This window comes from Lacerta agilis, chromosome 3 (assembly GCF_009819535.1).
Source record: "Lacerta agilis isolate rLacAgi1 chromosome 3, rLacAgi1.pri, whole genome shotgun sequence".
In the NCBI taxonomy this organism is placed as follows: domain Eukaryota; kingdom Metazoa; phylum Chordata; class Lepidosauria; order Squamata; family Lacertidae; genus Lacerta; species Lacerta agilis.
Window position 1 is genome coordinate 58,898,888 of NC_046314.1, and position 20,235 is coordinate 58,919,122.

General features: G+C 42.1%; 1 protein-coding gene across 1 annotated transcript in view; it reads left to right on the forward strand.

Moving 5' to 3' along the window:
* ARFGEF3 (ARFGEF family member 3) overlaps positions 1-20,235 on the forward strand; it is a 72,784-nt gene that overhangs the window by 31,640 nt on the left and 20,909 nt on the right. Inside the window, exons 6-22 of the mRNA XM_033143877.1 lie at positions 1,068-1,190; positions 1,929-1,971; positions 2,686-2,764; positions 4,137-4,241; positions 5,682-6,006; positions 8,144-8,256; positions 8,367-9,283; positions 11,193-11,359; positions 12,082-12,247; positions 13,047-13,154; positions 14,132-14,347; positions 15,037-15,147; positions 17,094-17,244; positions 17,988-18,302; positions 18,829-18,962; positions 19,057-19,202; positions 19,782-19,961. Of these exons, the coding sequence (XP_032999768.1) occupies positions 1,068-1,190; positions 1,929-1,971; positions 2,686-2,764; positions 4,137-4,241; positions 5,682-6,006; positions 8,144-8,256; positions 8,367-9,283; positions 11,193-11,359; positions 12,082-12,247; positions 13,047-13,154; positions 14,132-14,347; positions 15,037-15,147; positions 17,094-17,244; positions 17,988-18,302; positions 18,829-18,962; positions 19,057-19,202; positions 19,782-19,961 (3,399 nt within the window). The remainder of the gene's footprint in view (positions 1-1,067; positions 1,191-1,928; positions 1,972-2,685; positions 2,765-4,136; positions 4,242-5,681; positions 6,007-8,143; positions 8,257-8,366; positions 9,284-11,192; positions 11,360-12,081; positions 12,248-13,046; positions 13,155-14,131; positions 14,348-15,036; positions 15,148-17,093; positions 17,245-17,987; positions 18,303-18,828; positions 18,963-19,056; positions 19,203-19,781; positions 19,962-20,235) is intronic.

Below are 20,235 nucleotides of genomic sequence, written 5' to 3' on the forward strand. Positions count from 1 at the left end.
ACCTAGCTATCAATTGAATTTACACATTCTATTACCGGTATTTCCCCCCCAATGCTTTTTCACCTCAGATTCAAGTATGTAAAGATGGCATGATTCCAATTCGTAAGACCAAATAATAAAAGAGGGTCAGTGGATAATTTTTAAAGCTGCTCTTAACTAGGGGCTAGTTCCTACTAAAGTGGTAAGTCTGTGTTAGGGTTCTACTATTTCTGCATAAAGCTCAATGGAAGCAGCCTATTGAGGCCTACAGAAAACATGAAAATTGGCAGATAGCTGACATATTCCATGTTGCAGACAGAAGCATATCTTGGCCCTGAACATATCTTGGCTCCATGCGCCGCCGCTCCCTCCCCTAATAAACTGCAATTCCCAAGATTCTTGGTGGGGGGCGGGATGGGCTTTAAATGTAGGGCGCTTATGCAGAATGAATAAGGCTATGCTAGATCTCATGATGTTCCTGATATCTAGCGTTTTCTGTACAGCTGTTTTTTGTTGGTTTTATATACAGTATATGTATGTATGTATGTATATATATGTATGTGTGTGTGTGTGTGTGTGTATATATATATATATATAGGAACACTGAATCATGTGACCTCTTACCTGGAGTCTGAAATGGTACATTCCAAATAGAGGTGTGTATATATGAATGAAACAAGTAAGCCTCTTCCATCAAAATATGAGAAGCTATATTAAAACTATCAGGTAACCATTCAGACTGGAGTCCTAGTAGTTTTCTTACTTGGGGAAATATTGTGGTATAAATGATACTATTTAGACTTAGGTGATTCAGAATTTAGACTGTTGTCAGAAATAGTTCTATGTCATTTAACTTTCATTTTTATTTATTAAATTTGTATACCACCCTTCATCTGAAGATCACAGGGCGGTTCACAAAATTAAACATAAAACAAAAAACTATGAAATACATAATAAAATGAAAATGAAAACAAAACAAACCAATAACCCCCTCCTACTTCTACCGATTATAATTATGTTGGTAGTCTTTATTTTATTACATCTATAATTACATTGCTTCTGCTGTTCCTTTCTCCCTTCCCAACCAGGTGTGCATTGAAACCTATGTCTCCAGTTACCATCAGCGGAGTATTAATACAGCTGTGCGGGCAACTCTCAGCCAGATGTTGAGTGATTTGAGTTTACAGTTACGGCAAAAACAAGAGAATCCAGTGAGTTCTATAGCAATAACAATGAGTTGTGATTTCCTCGCAATGCTACTTATGGCTTCATTCAGAAAGCACTTTATTCCCTTTCCCCGATGTTTCCTTACCTGATAATTTCCATGTTTTATATTATCTTTCATACAGTGTAAAGGCCAGGTCTGGAAAACTAGCATCCAGCAGAAGTTTAGCGCTCATTTCCATGTTATGGAAATTGTTTCCATGTTAGCATCCAGAAACAAACTGTTTGCAACCCCATTAACCTGGGAAATCACAGGACTTTTACGTTGCAATTTTATGTGATGAAATTCAGGGCAATATTCCAGCATATAGTTATTTCCTGCCATTTAAAATTTATCTTGATATGGCACTAAATAAATAAATAAATAAGCAAGCCACAGATCCATACTGCAATACATAATGCAATGTAAAAGAAATGTTGGAATCCAGGATAAAATTGCTAACATTATAGACAGTAAAACTAATGCTACATAGTGCATTAGTTTATCTCATTTAGAGATAGAATTCTTTTCAGAGCCCGGCCCTAGAAACAATCTTCTGCAGCCCTGAAAGCCCATCTGGAAACTCCATAATTCTCCTTGGATCGGGTTAGAGTCTTGTCTCAGGAGTGGTTTCCGTAATTGCTCATATGTCTAGAAATAGAAAAGTGAAAAGTTGTTCTTCAGTAGACATGGGTACTTTCCTAATATACCTGTGCTAATGACAATATATCTCTTTCCTGAATAGATAGCTGAAAGCCAAGGAGTCCTTCAGGGGTGCAAGAGCCCAGGTATTAGTTCATAACTACTCAGAAACTGGTTTATTTCTCCCCTTCAACTTCCTTCCCCCCCCCCATCATGCCTATGCAAAATTATTGTGAATTTTGTTACAAGCCACCTCAATCTCTGCCAATCGGTAGCAAGGATCCAGGGGTCTTGGCCCTTAACCAGACTTTGTGTTCCCTTGGAATGATACACGGCAGAGGTGGCAGTGTCTCTAAGAAATATGGTTTATTCACGCATATTTACATCTGACTTTATGGAGAGAGAGTTCATAGCATTTACATCCCAAGAGGGGCTTGTCCTTCCCAGCAGCGCTGCATTGGATTCAGAGGTATCCTAAGCACCATCCCCGTGTCTCCCTGTCCTTCATGCAGCTGTCCTTCAAGCCCTGCATGGAGTTCTGCTCACTTCTTCATTCCCAGCAATACTTGCAGGAAATAGCTCCTCCCCTTCCGCTTCCGGCATTCCCTTCCCCCAACGGTTGGTCGAATAGTTTTGCTCAATAGATGTTTCATTCCATATTTTGCACCAGAGCACTGAATTAGGGGCACATATGCCCAGAGAAAGCTTCCCTTTCAATGCCATATCCATGTCTTCCTCATCATATTCTGTGCAAAGTTTGAAGTCACTGAAGCTGGAGATGTTTCTGCAGGTGTCAAGCTTTGGTGTAGTTAGGTGTACACATGGCTGCTGCTAATATCTGTCCTTTGCCCCTTTTGGAGATTCTACCACAGAGTCCCTTTGTGACGATGTTGTCTCTGTCTTCGCGGTTCTCTGTGAAAAACTTCAGGCAGTCATCAGGTGAGTAATTGTTTCTGAATTTAAATGGGGAGCAAGGGAAGTCCAACATTGTGTTTAGGTAGAATCATTCTCTATGGTATAGAATCAACCTGAATATTGAAACATCTATTTCATACTTCTGGTACTTCTTTCCTTTTTAAAGAAAAAGGCTCTTCTGCACATACAGAAGAGCTAGGAAAATATATAGAGATAATGTCACAGAAAAATGTATTTTACCCATCCCTCCACTTCCTCACCAGCCTACTTAACCCCATGTAGTGCTCTGCTGTTTCCATCAGCAATACAAAAATGGAAAATGGGAGAAAAAATTAATGCAATTTTTCTGTTGCAGAAACTCAGTAGCTTCAGACCTGTGAAGGTCATTAGTAGGGATTAGTGACACACTTTTCTAGATTTGCTGATAGTTTTGGATTTATTACTCTGTCTCCATTATGGAGTTTCATTTTTTATCTGTTGTCTACTTGTGTCCACCTGATGATTGAATTCAAAGACAGTAGGGAACAACAATTAGCTATCTTTTTAAAAAAAATGTTCCATGTAAGCAGTTAACAGCAACTTAAGCTTTTCATTTCGTGACAAGAAATGGAAATCCACCTTGAGTATTGCATGCCAGCGTGTAATTAGCACATATTTAAGTTAATTAGTCCTTGATGTGCTAGGCTGTGATATATGAACATTATCATGGAAAAATTATTTGAGAAGTGAATTGGGTAACAATAGAGTAACTCTGAGCTACACTGCAAAAGCAGACATTTCCCATTTCCCAGTAATTATCAGTACTAATGTGTCCTATATTAAGTTTAAGTAATTACTCGTACATCTAAATAACTGTAATTATTTGCATGTAGGATCTGTCTACTTTGTAATTGCAAGCAGTTTATTAGCAGTAGCTTTATTTATATCGATTGTATTTTGTGCTAATGGCACACATTCTTAATTACTGGAGCAATCCTGTAAGTGAAGTAGTTGTTAATACTGAACAGCAGTATTCATTATATATTATTATGTTTGGGAGTTTTTACTAAAATATTTTAATTTATTGCTTCAGTGTTTTTACCATGTTCATGTGATTATTATTTTTTAGAATTCTGCTTGAGTTATAAATCATTTTGTGAAGTGGGAAGTGATAAATACATTTAATGTTTTTAACAACCCTGAACATTTTCATGAGAAAATTGATATTTCTATTCAGGAGAAATTGATTCTGTATAATTGCATTCAGCTGCTTTCATGTTCATTTACTTTGCAGAGAATTTTCCTTTTGTATATCTCCATGAAATAGGAAGAAAAAGTATTTGCTTTTTTAATTTGTATTATTGCATCTGGTTGAAAAGAACAATAAACTGTAAGACACTTTGCTTCCATTTGTCAGTGAGAATCAGCAGTTGCAGCTTCTTTTCCTGGAATGCATTCTCTCGATGCTGAATAGTTCCTCTCCTAATATGCACCATCATAAAGGATTCACTGACCTCATATGGTAAGTAAATCTGCTCGGAACCTTTTGGAGTGCAATTCTGTTCATCTAATCCTCACTGGGTTCATGGTTTGCTCCCCATTAAAAGAAGATTACGTTCTTCGAGAAAAACTGGAGTTTCCATCTTACATAAATATGCTTAACCATACTGGAGCAAATATGAAATAGCTTTGTGTCCAATCAGGACTGTAAGTCATTCAAGGTTGTAAACCCTGCAGGGACCCTCCACAAGTAGAAGAGGCTCTTCATGCCATATTGCTGCCCTCAAACTTATGGATGGCTCTAAACTTGGATAAACGTGATGCACCAGAGAGGACGGGACTTTGTAGCACATAACTGCTTTTCCTCAATTGTTGTTTGCATTCAAGAAGACTAAGCCCCCAAAGAGGGCTTTGGTAAATGAGAAATTGTCATGAGTATGTCGTTCTCCATGATAAATGTAACCTCTGGACCTCTTTGCCACAGAGGCCCTTTCAAGCCTTTCCAATAATAATACTGTCTCCATTCCCAAGGGAATAAGTGCCCTCATTAAAAGTGTGTGTGTGTAGAATATAGACCGGGGTAGCCTTGGGTCGTATGACACGGTAAGCTAAATGATGATTTGCTCCTCTCCTTTATACAGTTGCACAGCGCTGAGCTAAGTCAAGGTTTGTGTGTCATACAAACCAGGATATGTGGTTAAGCTCTCATCTCACTAGCCATGAGATGCAGCCCTGTTTTAGATAACACACTTAGCCAAACCTTGGCTTAGCTCATTGCTGAGACAACATGTTCACCTGGTCCTGCTACATTATAGTTTGGCATACAGTGCTGTGCCCAATGTGCTCCCCTCCAGATGTTGTTTGACTCAAACCCCCATCAGCCCCAGCCAGCATTGCCAATAGTCAAGAATGATAGCCATTCTAGTTCAGCAATATGTGGAGGGCACCATCTTGGCTACTCCTGATATTGTCCAGTTTCACTTCAAAAAGGTGTGCCAGTAAAGATATAGTAGCTATATTTATATCTGTATACATATTATAATTCTATTTACATATGCCTCTTCCGTGGTAGTTGTTCAATTTCTGTAGGCATTTTATGGGTGCTGAGTGCTTTACAATGATCTCATTTATAAATATAACTGAAGTTTGTTGTCCAGTGTGAGTACAGTGGTACCTCTGGTTACATACTTAATTCGTTCTGGAGGTCCGTTCTTAACCTGAAACTGTTCTTAACCTGAAGCATCACTTTAGCTAATGGGACCTCCCGCTGCCGCTGCGCCGCCAGAGCACAATTTCTGTTCTTATCCTGAAGCAAAGTTCTTAACCTGAAGCATTATTTCTGGGTTAGCGGAGTCTGTAACCTGAAGCGTCTGTAACCCCGAGGTACCACTGAAGTGTGTTGATTCCTCCGCTTTTGCCACCTATTTGTCTGTTTCGCTCTCACACTGCTTTTCTTTTTCAGGAAGCAGCTGTGCCCGGCTCTTGTAGTAATCTTGGGAAATCCAGTCCATGACAAAACCATCACCTCTGCTCACGGCAACATCTGTCACGAAGCTGATTCTCCTTCCTCGGGGGTCTCCGATCACGGCAGAGGGTCAGGTTGCTCTTCCAATGCACCTGCCCTTAGCAGTCCTGCTGCCCGGACGATCTATTACATTGCAGCAGAACTTGTCCGATTGATGGGATCGGTGGAGTCCATGAAGCCGGTCCTGCAGTCTCTTTATCACCGAATGCTTCTGTACCCTCCACCTCAGCACAGAGTGGAGGCTATCAAGATTATGAAAGAGGTGAGCTAACTGCAAATACCTTCTTGCTTGTTTATTTGTTTGTTTGTTTGTACCCATCCCCACCCATCTACCCCATGGATTTCCTTTATTGACCCATCCACCCCTAGTTTCCTTTATTGACTGCAAAGAGTTCATATTCAAAAGCAATTTTATATAGATTGTTTCCGTATGAAACAATAAACGCAATGATAAAAGAAGCAGGGGAGGGACACAAACCCAACAGTAATATTCCAAAGTAAAACACAAGTAACTCAAAAGTCTTCATTCTATGGACTCAAAAACTGACAGAATATGCGGAGTTAGATAGCTTATCAGAAAAAAATAAAGAATAAACCAAACAGGAATTTGTCTCAAAATGGGAAGTCTTTAAAATATATTTGAAAAATAACTACAGCAGTTTAAACTCTGTCACAGCATTTGAATAATTTCAGCAGTAGCTTCAAGAATGATATGAGACCTAAGATAAATTAAGAATTAGTTAGATCATGACAAAAGTGTGTATTGGCAACAAGCAATATACAATTGCCAACCTAGAATTTCGAAAGTACGTCAAAGTGCAAGTAGATAAATAGGTACCACTCCGGCAGGAAGTTAAATGGTGTTTCCGTGCGCTGCTCTGGTTCGCCAGAAGCCGCTTAGTCATGCTGGCCACGTGACCCGGAAGCTGTACACCGACTCCCTCGGCCAGTAAAGCGAGATGAGTGCCGCAACCCCAGAGTTGTCCGCAACTGGACCTAACAGTCAGGGGTCCCTTTACCTTTACCTTTAATATACAATTGAAGTAAGGAATAGATGGGAGGTCGAGTCTACAGTCAAAAGACCCATTTTCACTTTATTGTTTTGTAAATGATATTTTGTTCATTATTATTTTCGCTTGTATTTCTGTTTTTCTTTTCTTTCTTGGTGTATCAACAAAAAAAATCAAATAAAAATTATATATAAGAAAGTCTTCACTCTAGAGCTGAATTCAGACAATGAAGTAATGGGGGGGGGAGTCCCTAAGCAATTACCGTATTTTTTGCTCCATAAGACGCACTTTTTCCCTCTTGAAAAGTAAGGGGAAATACCTGTGTGTCTTATGGAGCGAATGGTGGTCCCTGGAGCTGAATTGCCCAGGGGCCAAAAGCAGATTGTGCTTTTTATTTTACAAAGAGAGAAAGGAGTGTTGAAAGGACCCCGCTCAGCAGCTGATCAGCAAGAGATCGGGAGAGAGATAAGAGTCCCGGCTCCCTTTCAGCCCCGCCCTCCTTTGTTGAATGTGCTGCAGAGGGAGGTTGTTTGTTTCCCTAGCTGCATGTGACTGGCTGATTAGATTATCTGTCTGGAAACAGTAGAAATGGCTCCCTTTCCTTAAGATTTTTTCAGAAATGTGAGTTAAACCCCATAAAAATGGGGCTTTTCCTCTTTGCTTTTCCCCCTTTGCAAAAGGAGCTTTGCTTTTCCCCCTTTGCAAAAAAAAAAAAGCTGCAAAACCTTTAGCTGATCCTAAAAAAAAAAAAACAGGGCTTTTCCCTTTGCAAAAAAGCTGCAAAACCTTTAGCTGATCCTCAAAAAAAGGCCTTTTGCCTTTGCAAAAACAGCTGCAAAACTTTTAGCTGATCCTCAAAAAAAACCCCAAAAAACAACAACAGGGCTTTTAGAGGAAGAAAACCAGAAAAATATTTTTTTTCTTGTTTCCTCTAAAGATGAGGTGCGCCCTATGGTCCGGTGCGTCCTATGGAGCGAAAAATATGGTGGCTCCAAAGTACTGGCACCAGAACTCTCTGACAATCTGACCCTCCCCCCCAAGCTCCCTCCAGTTTTGCAGCATGTGAAGAAGAGGTGCCAAACAGGGCTAACCCCAACTGATCTCAAGGAATGGAGGTGTAGGGATCCTTTAGAGAGGTAGGCCAGGGCTGCACAGTAACATTTAGGCTGTCAGTGCGGGCAGGCTAACACAGGTTTTATCTGCTTTCTGAAACCACCTTCTGTTAATAAATTGATGGGTACATCCTGCATCCTTGAATTAATAAGCTCAATGCATCCTAGGGCAGATCAGCTTACTGAAGAAGTAAAGTTTGTTCCAGCATTGTGCAATTATTTGACCTGTGATGAGTTTTTGATTTTTCATGCAAATCTTGAATTGTACCTCATTTAGATACTTGGCAGTCCTCGGCGGCTCTGCGATTTGGCAGGCCCCTGCTCTACTGAACCAGAATGCAGGAAAAGGTCGATTTCAAAAAGGAAGTCCCACCTGGATCTTCTCAAACTGTATGTTCTACTAGGTTTCCTTAAGCCAATAACCCTTTTTTTTAAATGCACGCTTTTCCAATTAAGAAAAAAAAAAAGAATAAAATGTGTCTTGTTTTTATTTATTGTAGTATCTTGGATGGGATGAGTGAAGCTTGTGCAAAAGGTGGGATTGAAGCCTGCTATGCTTCAGTGTCCTGTGTCTGTGCCCTCCTTGGCACCCTGGATGATCTCAGTCAAGGGAAAGGCCTCGATGAGGAGCAGGTCCATCTGCTTCTCCGACGTTTGGAAGAGTTAAAGGACGGGGGCGAGACAAGCAGAGATTCCATGGAGATAAACGATGCTGATTTTAGGTGGCAAAGGCGCATCCTGTCATCAGAGCATACCCATACCCCCTGGGAAACTGGCAATGAAAAGAGTCCTGACATTAGTATTAGTGTCACCACAGATACTGGTCAGACGACCTTGGAAGGTGAAATGGGACAGACCACTCCAGAAGATCGTTCTGATATTCGTAAAAATTCTCTTCAGTCACCAGCTGGACAAATGGGTAAAGAAATTCATTATAAAGACCCAGAATCAGAAACCATTGACCAGCCAGATGTTGTTCAACGGAGCCATACAGTTGTTTATCCAGATATAACTAATTTTCTTTCAGTTGACTGCAGGGCACGTTCTTGTGGATCCAGGTACAGTGAGAGCAATTTCAGTGTTGATGACCAAGATCTTTCTAGGACTGAATTTGATTCATGTGACCAATATTCCATGGCAGCAGAGAAAGATTCCGGAAGGTCAGACGTTTCAGACATAGGCTCAGACAATTGCTCGTTGGCTGATGAAGAGCAGACCCCAAGAGACTGTCCAGGTCACAAGTCCTTACGAACTGCTGCCCTTTCCTTGAAACTGCTGAAGAACCAGGAAGCAGATCAGCACAGTGCCAGATTATTCATCCAGTCCCTTGAAGCTCTTCTCCCTCGACTAATCGCTCTTCCTAAAGTGGAAGATGTTGATTTGGCCCTCCAGAACTTCGCTTCAACTTTTTGTTCAGGTTGGTGATCATTTTCTTCACAGCCAGTATTAAATGAACAATGCAGAGCATTGTTGATTAAGGGTCTTTGGTATGTCAAATACTCTTTTCAGATATGTTTGGGAGAATCTGCATTCTAATCCATTTGCAGCCCTGTGAATTAATTCTGGAGTTGATGCAAGGCATGTCTGTGTGGCCTGGCTCCAACGTAACTATTCCCCCCCCCCCACACACACACACAAAAGAATGAAAAAGTATTTATTTAATTTATTCATTTCATAAGATTTTTGCACCGCTTGATTGTAGAAACTCTCAAAGTGGTTTACCTAAAACAGGCATAGGGAACCTTCGGCTCTCCAGATGTTTTGGCCTACAACTCCCATGATCCCTAGCTAACAGGACCAGTGGTCAGGGATGATGGAATTGTAGTCCAAAACATCTGGAGAGCCGAAGGTTCCCTATGCCTGACCTAAAAGATAAGAAAATTAAAGCGGGGAAAATTTACAACCCTACTTTAAAATATACATAACTTAAAATACTAAAACAGATTAAAATCACCTCTAAACATTTGGGTAGGCTTGACTAAACAAGAATGTTTTTAGCAAACGTTGAAAAGAGTTCAGTAAAGGTGCCTACTTGATCTCAGTAGGCAGCATGAAAAAGTTACCGGATATATCAGAATCTGAACCCTTGTGGACTGCTTAGGAAAGATCTACAAACAAGGTACAAAATTCCAGTCTGCTCCTCATAGATTTTTCCAGCAAAATCTGTGTGGAATTTTCATTCTGACATAGCAGTTTCCATTTTTATTTCTGCATTTTTGACAAATCAGCCTATTACAACCTCATATTATATTATGTAAAACTGTTCAGCAAGCAGTTTTAACATAACATTTCAGTCACACCCATTATCTTGGTGTCAGGTTTATAAGCTATGTATCCGGTGTACATAACAATAGGGTTACAGTAGTATATGGGGAATCTTTAATGCTAATCAATTTCCTGATCAAATTATCCCATAACCCAGAGGTTCAAGTGTTTTAGTACACTTGACTACTCAGACAAAAGCTGAATGTTCATGTTTACTTTTAAGAAGCAAGCTGTTCTCCACGTTACTAATAAGTTGCGCCCACTAATATGATAAACTGCTTTTGTATGCAAAAGTGTGCCTTTATGATGTTTTGAGAACCTTCCTCCAATATATTCTGTAAAGGTTCTGTGCAAAACAAGGTTCTATGTATAAAGGTTCTATGTACTGAAACCCAAACAAAATCCAATGCTTTATTTACTACACCAGTCTGTTTTAATGCATTGCTGACAGTGGCATCTACTTTATTCATGGAAGTGGGTGGCGCTGTGGTCTAAACCACTGAGCCTCTTGGGCTTGCCGATTGGAAGGTTGGCAGTTCGAATCCATGTGATGGGGTGAACTCCTGTTGCTCTGTCCTTGCTTCTGCCAACCTAGCAGTTTGAAAGCATATCATTGCAAGTAGATAAATGGGTACCGCTGCGGTGGGATGGTAAACGGCGTTTCCGTGCGCTCTGGCTTCCGTCGTGGTGTTCCATTGCACCAGAAGCGTTTTAGTCCTGCTGGCCCCATGACCTAGAAAGCTGTCTGCGGACAAATGCTGGCTCCCTTGGCCTGAAAGCGAGATGAGCGCCACAACCCCATAGTCGCCTTTGACTGGACTTAACCGCCTGGGTGTCCTTTACCTTTACGTTTACTTTCTTCAAAATAGGGCAGTCTCCACTGGGGCTGTGGAAGGCACTTTGGCTAGTGCAATGAAAGTTTCTGATCATGTAGTTACAGAAATGTGAGTTATAGTGCAGTAACTGGTAAATCGCCATATAAAAAAGAAAGCGGCCTCGAATCTCGAAAGCGAGAATTCTCTTACAAGGCACTTGCTATAGCTCTCTGTGTTTTTTGATAGGTATGATGCACTCTCCAGGATTTGAAGGGAATGTCGCCTATAGCTTCCAGACACTGATGAATGCAGATAGTCTCTATATGGTCTCTCATTATACTCTCCTGCTCAACCTGAAGCTGTCCAATGCAGATTACTACCGAAAGAAGCCTGGCCAGTCCCCCGTGATCATGGTGAGTGGAATGCAGTGCTGGTTATGGTGAAGAACAACACACATTTGCAACTACCCTGACTTCTTATAGCTTGTTGGTCCGCAGCTCAGTGAATAAATACGAAGTGCTCAGATCTGATGCAGGTTGGACCCAGAGGAGCATTAAATTGGAGCAACTGGGTCCAAAATCAGTTTTTGTCTGTTTCGTGGGTTTAAAGGGTAGGAGACTTCAGAAAGTAGAGAGGACAATATTTTACAAAAGCCATTCTGGGGAAAAAATACTATGGGAAGGGAAAATGAAAATGTATGGAAAAATTTGCCGCCATACTCAAGGGGAGTTTTGCTCCCTGATTCTTGCCCCATAGGGAGAAAAGTGCTCCCTGAACCTCATCATTCTCCACTTTGCACAAACGATAGTTTGTTGTGTTTGGACAAGGCCTATGGTTTGCTAAGGACCAAAAGCAAGTTAGGGAAACCTGGCAGGGTGGGAGGAGGAGGAGAGATGCCGTCTCGAGGCTCATTTTTGCACAAGTATATGACATCATGGTTTGGTGTCACATCTGAACTGCATCAGAGAGAAAGACGGGTGGTTATTATGTGTGCCGACAGATGCATAATTTTATCTATGCTTGTCACTTTGGTTTTATGCTCCTGATCATATCTGTATGTTTCTAGAAGTCTCTGAGGAAAAGCAACATGCCCAGTAATGCAGTGGTAGCTGAATTGTGCTGTTCCATTCTGCAGAAGGAGTTTATGAAGCAGGTCCAATCCAGTGGAGTTTTGATGGTATTTTCTCAGGCTTGGGTCGAAGAGCTTTACCATCAAGTGCTGGAGAGAAATCTTCTTGGAGAGGCAGGATATTGGGGGAGCCCTGAAGAGCACAGCCTCCCACTCATCACCATGCTGACTGGTCAGTACGATTGGAATACCAGGGCGATAATAGAATTAAATACACATCTTTGGTTAAATGCATTGAGTGTCCAGACTATCCCAGTCCCAGTCAGCATGGCCAGTGGTCAGGGTCTTGTATTATTATGATGGGAATTGTTGTATTCTCATAATGATGCCAGGTGACTAACCAGTGGGTTGTCCTGCCCACCTGTCTGTTAACCAGCCGGAAGGGGGGGGGGCTTAGAAAGATCTGACCCACCATGCCAAAAAGGATACCCACACCTCATTTTTATAATGCCATTTATGACTGCAATAACTTACATTTTGCAGTTGCTTTGTTTTAGTGGCTCAGACTAACTTTATGGAGGCACCTCCATCCCCTGCAATATGAAATAACAACTAGCATGTGTGAACAATCATTATACATATAAAATGCTACAACCAGAGCTTTCTTATATCACTTGTAAAATGGCTTGTATCCAGTGGCGACAGCAAAGCTTCTGTCAGTGGAACAGGCTTGAAGGTAATTTTCCTTCTCACCTGTACCCCCCCCCGCCCCCGCCCCACAACTCTCTGGAGCAGATTTAGAGTGGGGGAGGGGACCTCAGGAGGAAAGAATAACCACTGAAAATTACTTCCCTTCCACTGTTAAAGGCTTTACTGTCAGCTGAGGGACACTGTTGGATCAATCTCATACCAGTGGAGGCATTTCACACATTCCGGTGCAACTTCACTTGAGGGAATTCATGAGGAATTGTCCCTTAGGTGTCCCCCCCCCCCTTTATCCCATAGTAACTTATTGTTGTTTTTCTTTGCAGACATTGATGGTTTGGGGAGCAGTACAATAGGTGGGCAGCTGATGGCTTCTGCATCCTCGCAGTCTCCTCTCACCCACATCCGGAAGCCAGATGATGCTGTTCTTGCAGGTAAAGGATCTGCATCATGGGAACAATGAGCCACATTTTTATATATTTGTAGTATTTCAGATACGCCCCCTCCAATCACTTACCCTTCATGTTTTTATGCTGGATGTGAGTTAGGTAAAGCTTCCTTCTCGGTTTCTTTATCTCTCACATCTACGCGCATGAACATATGCTGATCCAGGAACTGCACAGTCCAGGAACTGTGTTTTAATTTCATTTGATGCTTTTTACAAAAATAGCTGAAAGTGACTTACATAAAGTTAACATGCAAAGATTCTGTAACACACACACACACACATTGTAAAATGCAAAGATTCCGTAACACACACACACACACACACACACACACACATATATTGGTGGTTTTTAAGCAGAAGTTGGATGGCCATCTGTAATGCATGTTTTAGTTGAGATTCCTGCAATCCAGGGGCCACGACTAGATTACCCTCAGGATCCCTTCCAGCTCTGCAATTCACTGATTCTATGATCCAAAACCACCAAAGGATTCCTTTCCATATATTGCATACTGGGAAGCAGGGCTAATTTGGGAGTGGAGCTAGCAACATGGCCCCACTCCTGTTTCAACTTAGGAGTGAATGGTGGATTTTAAACTTTCGTCCCAGCTCTCTCCAGTCATGATGAAAAGCATGTGTCTCCATACCACCTGTTAATTAAGGTGTGTGGTGGTGGGGGGGGGGGACCTGACATGCTTCGTATTCTTATTCTTTTAATTGATTACCCACCCTTCACTCCAGGTACCAGTGCAGGTCACAACAATTTAAAAACCATTCAAAACCTTACAGCTGTAACAAAAATTGCAACCACAAAAATTGCAGTTTTGTCCTCAAAAGTGTCAAAAGGCTGTGATAAAGAGGTTGCATAATGATGCTGTTTGCGTCATGTCCGTCTTGGCTCTGACTGATGCTTGTATTTCCCAAGACTCCCAATAAACCATCTGTTTCTCCTTTCTGCTGCTTCAGGTGCTGCTTTTGCCCGATACCTGCTAATTGGTTGCTGGAAGAATTTGATTGACACTTTATCTACGCCTTTGACCGGCCGCATGGCAGGCAGCTCCAAAGGATTAGCCTTCATTCTAGGAGCTGAAGGAGTCAAGGAGCAGAACCAGAAGGAGAAGGATGCCATCTGCATGAGTCTGGATGGACTGAGAAAGGCAGCTCGCCTTAGCTGTGCTTTAGGTATAATGGACTCATTAGCATAGGCCCCATTTTTAGGTGAATTTGGGCAGGTAGATGTCATCCTTGCAACACCCAAATGTGGCAGCTTGAAAAACAGAAGCAAGCAGTAAGCTGGGTTCACTTCTCCCTATATATTTCTCCTTATATTGCCAGTGTTTCAGCTGGTATATATTTATGCCCCACCCATCTGGCTAGGTGTCCCCAGCCACTCTGGGCTGCTCCCAACAGAATATTAAAAACATTATAAAGCATCAAACATTAAAAACTTCCCTAAACAGGGCTGCCTTCAGATGTCTTAAAGTCAGGTAGTTGTTTATTTCTTTGACATCTGATGGGAGGGTGTTCCACAGGGCGGGCGCCACTACCAAGAAGGTCCTCTGCCTGGTTCCATAACCTCACTTCTTACAGTGAGGGAACAGCCAGGTGGCCCTCGGTGCTGAACCTAAGTGTCCGGGCTGAACGATGGGGGTGGAGACACTCCTTCAGGTATACTGGGCCGAGGCCGTTTAGGGCTTTAAAGGTCAGCACCCACACTTTGAATTGTGCTCAGAAACATACTGGGAGCCAATGTAGGTCTTTCAGGACCAGTGTTATATGGTCTCGGTGGCCACTCCCAGTCACCAGTCTAGCTGCCACGTATATGGCTAGTGGGAGGCACAGAAATTCAACAGCCCTGTTTCTTGCTGCAGGGGTTGCTGCTAATTGCGCATCTGCCCTTGCTCAGATGGCCGCTGCTTCATGTGTTCAAGAGGAGAAAGAGGAAAAAGAGGTGCAAGAACCCAGTGACACCATAGCTCAAGGTATGACTCATCAAGGGGATCCACTGGTTATCATTAGTGAAGATATGGGCCGTGTGTTTGTCATGTATCAAAATTATAGGTAGTTGGAAGCCTTGTCAAATGTAATTTTCCTGGGCCTGCCTATAATAGGGATGTCTCCCTTTAGGTCTACTGTAAAGATCAGCAATGGCTGCCTGCCTGCAGAGAGGCAGAGCCTACCTAGATCTGAAAGTGGTGGGGTGGGGTGAAGAATCTCATTGCAGTTCTTGTTTATTGCTCGGTATTACCTGCTTTTCCTAAGCATAAGCAGCATAGATATCAGTGGGGCTTATTCCCAGATAAATTTGTTTTGCATGGCAGCAAAGAACATCCTCAGGGTATCTTCCAGTTCTAGGATTCAACATGGTTCTATGATTTAAATAAAGTAAGGTGCTAGTAGCTGCATAGGATGTGCAGAAATCAGTTGTTCCAACTATAGTGAACTCTCAAGCCCTTTCTACACTTTTGTTAAATACTGCCTGAACAGAGGAGGAATCAGGATCGGACCCACTCATCCTGCCCAGCCTCTGAGCATTCAGCAAGAGTTGTGAAACAGGCTCTCTGTGCACAGTTCCATCTGTGTAGACTCTTCCATGCAATCTGGAAACTTAACCAATATGGACTTCCAGTCATACGTAAGACTCTTTCCTTTATACAGCTCCTTTCACACTTCCCACTGAACACGTGCAAGTGTGTTCCAGGGAGCACGATCCATTTTCTTGTTGTTGTTGTTCAGTTGTGTCCGATTTTTCGTGACCCCATGGACCAGAGCACGCCAGGCACTCCTGTCTTCCACTGCCTCCCGCAGTTTGGTCAGACTCATGTTGGTAGCTTTGAGAACACTGTCCAACCATCTCATCCTCTGTCGTCCCCTTCTCCTTGTGCCCTCAATCTTTCCCAACATCAGGGTCTTTTCCAGGGAGTCTTCTCTTCTCATGAAGTGGCCAAAGTATTGGAGCCTCAACTTCAGGATCTGTCCTTCCAGTGAGCACTCAGGCCTGATTTCCTTCAGAATGGATAGGTTTGGTCTTCTTGCAGTCCATGGGACTCTCAAGAGTCTCCTCCAGCACCATAATTCAAAAGCATCAATTCTTCGGCGATCAGCCTTCTTTATGTTCCAGCTCTCACTTCCATACATTACTACTGGGAAAACCATAGCTTTAACTAAACGGACCTGTGTCGGCAAAGTGATGTCTCTGCTTTTTAAGATGTTGTCTAGGTTTGTCATTGCTTTTCTCCCAAGAAGCAGGCGTCTTTTAATTTCGTGACTGCTGTCACCATCTGCAGTGATCATGGAACCCAAGAAACTAAAATCTCTCACTGCCTCCATTTCCCCCCTTTCTATTTGCCAGGAGGTGATGGGACCAGTGGCCATGATCTTAGTTTTTTTGATGTTGAGTTTCAGACCATATTTTGCACTCTCCTCTTTCACCCTCATTAAAAGGTTCTTTAATTCCTCCTCACTTTCTGCCATCAAGGTTGTGTCATCAGCATATCTGAGGTTGTTGATATTTCTTCCGGCAATCTTAATTCCGTCTTGGGATTCATCCAGTCTAGCCTTTCACTTGTGGAATTCTGCATATAAGTTAAATAAGCAGGGAGACAATATACAGCCTTGTCGTACTCCTTTCCCAATTTTGAACCAATCAGTTGTTCCATATCCAGTTCTAACCGTAGCTTCTTGTCCCACATAGAGATTTCTCAGGAGACAGATGAGGTGGTTTTCTTACTCCCATGTATTTCTTGAAGGTAAGAAAAAAAGACTAGGGCCTGCATGCAAACCTTGAAAGAAGCTGAAAATAAGTTTGTTTGCTTTTTAAAAGAAAAAAAACTCTACAATAACAGTTCTCTCCTATACAGAAGCCTCTCTTGTTTTAGACGTAACAAGAGATTCTTTATTTCTAACATTTGTATTTGTGATGGCACAGTGAAACAGAAGGTGGAGCAAAAACTGGAACAGATGGGGAAAGTGCAAGGGGTCTGCCTCCACACAGCCCACGTTTTATGCATGGATGCCATTCTTAATGTGGGGCTGGAGATGGGAAGCCACAATCAAGACTGCTGGCCGCACGTATTTAGGTATGGAATTGGAAACTGTATTCCATCTTCAGTTTGAGGCAGTTTAGGCTAGACTCCAACACAACATTTCTTTGAAACTGGCAACACATGTTGATTGGCAGGTACCTAGTTTGCTGTTCAGTGCATTTGGTGTACTTTTTTCGATTCCATAAAAGTAACCAGGTAGTGTGCTTGTACTGCAAAAAGAAAATGAAACAGTACCTTTTTAAACAGTGACTATCCCCCATTCGATGGGAAATAACTATTTAGGTAGGAGCTCAATACACATTTGATAGTTCACTGCATACAGGACCAATTTGCAAGTCACACTAAACTCAAAGTATGGCTTAGTACGCATGCACAAGTGTGTAATTTTCCAGATCATAGTCACTTTGCTCCCTCGTGGTCTCTAGTTTATCCTCTGGTCTATGGTCATCAGTTATGGTGACTCTAGATAATCCAGACAATAACCCTTGTATTTTTATGTATCTTATTTCTATATATTAGAGCATTGAAAATCCACTCTCTATTATGCAACAGCTGCATCTAAAATGTAAATGTAATTTAAAATGTTTTTAAAAGTCAAGTAATGTTGTAAGGAAAGTTTAAGTTTATGAATAGCTTAGTCGAGTGACACCTTGCTTACAAAAGAGCTTTTCATTTCAGGAGGCTTAAGACTACTGTAGATCATCCTCAAAGAGTAAATGTTGTATGCAGTGGGAAAAACCAATAAGGTCCTCTGTCCTTTTGCTTTGTTTTCTCAGAGTTTGTGAGTACATCAGTACTCTGGAACATGCTCATTTCAGTGATGGGACATCTCAGCCACCGGTAACTATTACCCAGGGCCAACAGGCCACAGATGGGCTTCAGGGAGATGTCCAGTCTACAGACAGCACCCAGGAACTGACTCTAGATCAAGAGACTGCACTGAGGAATAATCCTGTAATCCTGCCGGTTTCCATTCAGGAGCTCATCAAAGAAAGTAGCAAGGGAAGAGCGTTTGATTTCCGTGGGGGCAGCCTGATGACTGGAAGCAACGCTGCCAAAGCTATCCTTACCCTCTCTACCCAGGCAGACAGGTATTGTTGGCATCACATTTGACAGTTGCTACCTGTTCTGAGTTTCTTCAAGATGAAACCATTATGGATGTGTTACTGTGAATATCCAAAATTTGCAAATGGTGACATCCTAGTGAAGTGCTGCCAACACCAGAAAAACATCAATGAATGTTGTAAAATATATACAGCCCCACTAATGGGCATGCAGTTTTTACTTCTCCCAGGTACTTGTGCTGGTTTACTTCCTTTACCCCTACTTCCACCCTGACTGCATTTGTGTGTGTATTTTAAAAGTCAGATTTCATGTCCCCCTAGCGATGCAGCAATAAAACTGCTAGCACATTTGCAAAGCTAAGCAGGTTCCCATATGGTTTCAAATTGGATGGGGGACCGTGTGTTGAGATTCATGAATTGCAAGGCTAGATGACTCTTAGGGTCCCTTCCAACTCTACAATTTTATGATTTGGTGGTGGTTGTTGTTGTTGTTGTTATACCCCACCCATCTGGCTGGATTTCTAAGTGATATATTCTGCCTTTTTGCCTGAAGGCTATTTGAAGATGCTGTTGACAAGTTGAATCTGATGGCATTGGGGGGTTTCCTGTATCAGCTGAAGAAAGCCTCTCAGTCCCAGCTCTTCCACTCAGTTACAGACACTGTTGATTACTCCTTGGCAATGCCAGGTAAGTATCTTATATTTATATATATGTTGTATGTTACAATGTTTTAAATTTATATTATCAGTTACTCTGCACAGCCGTTTTTTTGCCCTGGTAGGTGAAGTAAAATCTACCCAAGACAGGAGAAGTGCGCTGCATTTATTCCGTCTCGGAGGGGCCATGCTCCGAATCGTAAGGAGTAAATCCCGTCCTCTTCTCCATCTTATGCGCTGCTGGAACTTGGTGGCCCCTCACCTAGTGGAGGTGAGAGAAATACAAAGGCTTCTTCCCCGCCCCTGCCCATGCAATTTCTCTGTGTGTTGTAAAAATTGCAAAGGGCAATCACAATGTTAATTAATGTACTTGAAAAAGAGAATGTATAGGTGAATGAAGCACTAAGAAAGATTATACTCTGGAAATTTGCAGATTATAGCCATCAGTCTAGCACAGTTCTTAGACAGATCCTCCTAAAAACAGCTTTATTCATTTATTTATGATAGGTTGACCATTTGTATGTTTCGTTGATTTATGTCTCCCCCTCTATCTCATGGGCTCAGAACGACATACAGCCATTTTTCTAAGGGGATCGCAGTCTAAGGAAATCAAATAGCTCGGGGAGATAAAAGAGGCAAAACAAAATTAAAATGGCATTGTAACATGAAATCTAGTTCAAACAGATTTCCTCGTTGTACTTACAGTAGACATTTTTAATGCTAGGCCTCACCAGATTTTCTTTGAATTCTCTCCCACCCTCCTCCTAAGTAACAGTCCTTGCCGGTTCTTGTCGCAGAGGCATTTTTTGCTTGACTGAAATCCTGCTTTTTACTCCTCTTGTTGCTGCAGGCTGCCTGCCATAAAGAAAGGCATGTTTCTCGGAAGGCCGTCTCTTTCATCCACGACATCCTAACTGAGGTTCTGACAGACTGGCATGAGCCCCCTCATTTTCACTTGAATGAGGCCCTCTTCCGCCCCTTTGAGCGTATCATGCAGCTGGAGCTCTGTGACGAGGACGTCCAGGACCAGGCAAGCTAAACCTCGTTTACAATGGCAACAGCCTACCCTCAACTGCAAGACCACTTTGATTCCTATTATATGCCTAGCAATCACAATCCTTTCAGTTGCTTCCTGGGAATGGGAAATGGCAAGAGAAGATTCTGTGCAGGGCTTGTTTGTATTTTATATTGGAAAGGGTTTAGCATTGGGATAATTTCATTTGAAGTGTCTATCTTTCAAGTTTCTGAAGCAGGTGTTGCTGGATTCCAGTTCCCATCAGCCCCAGCCAGTATGTCCAATGGTC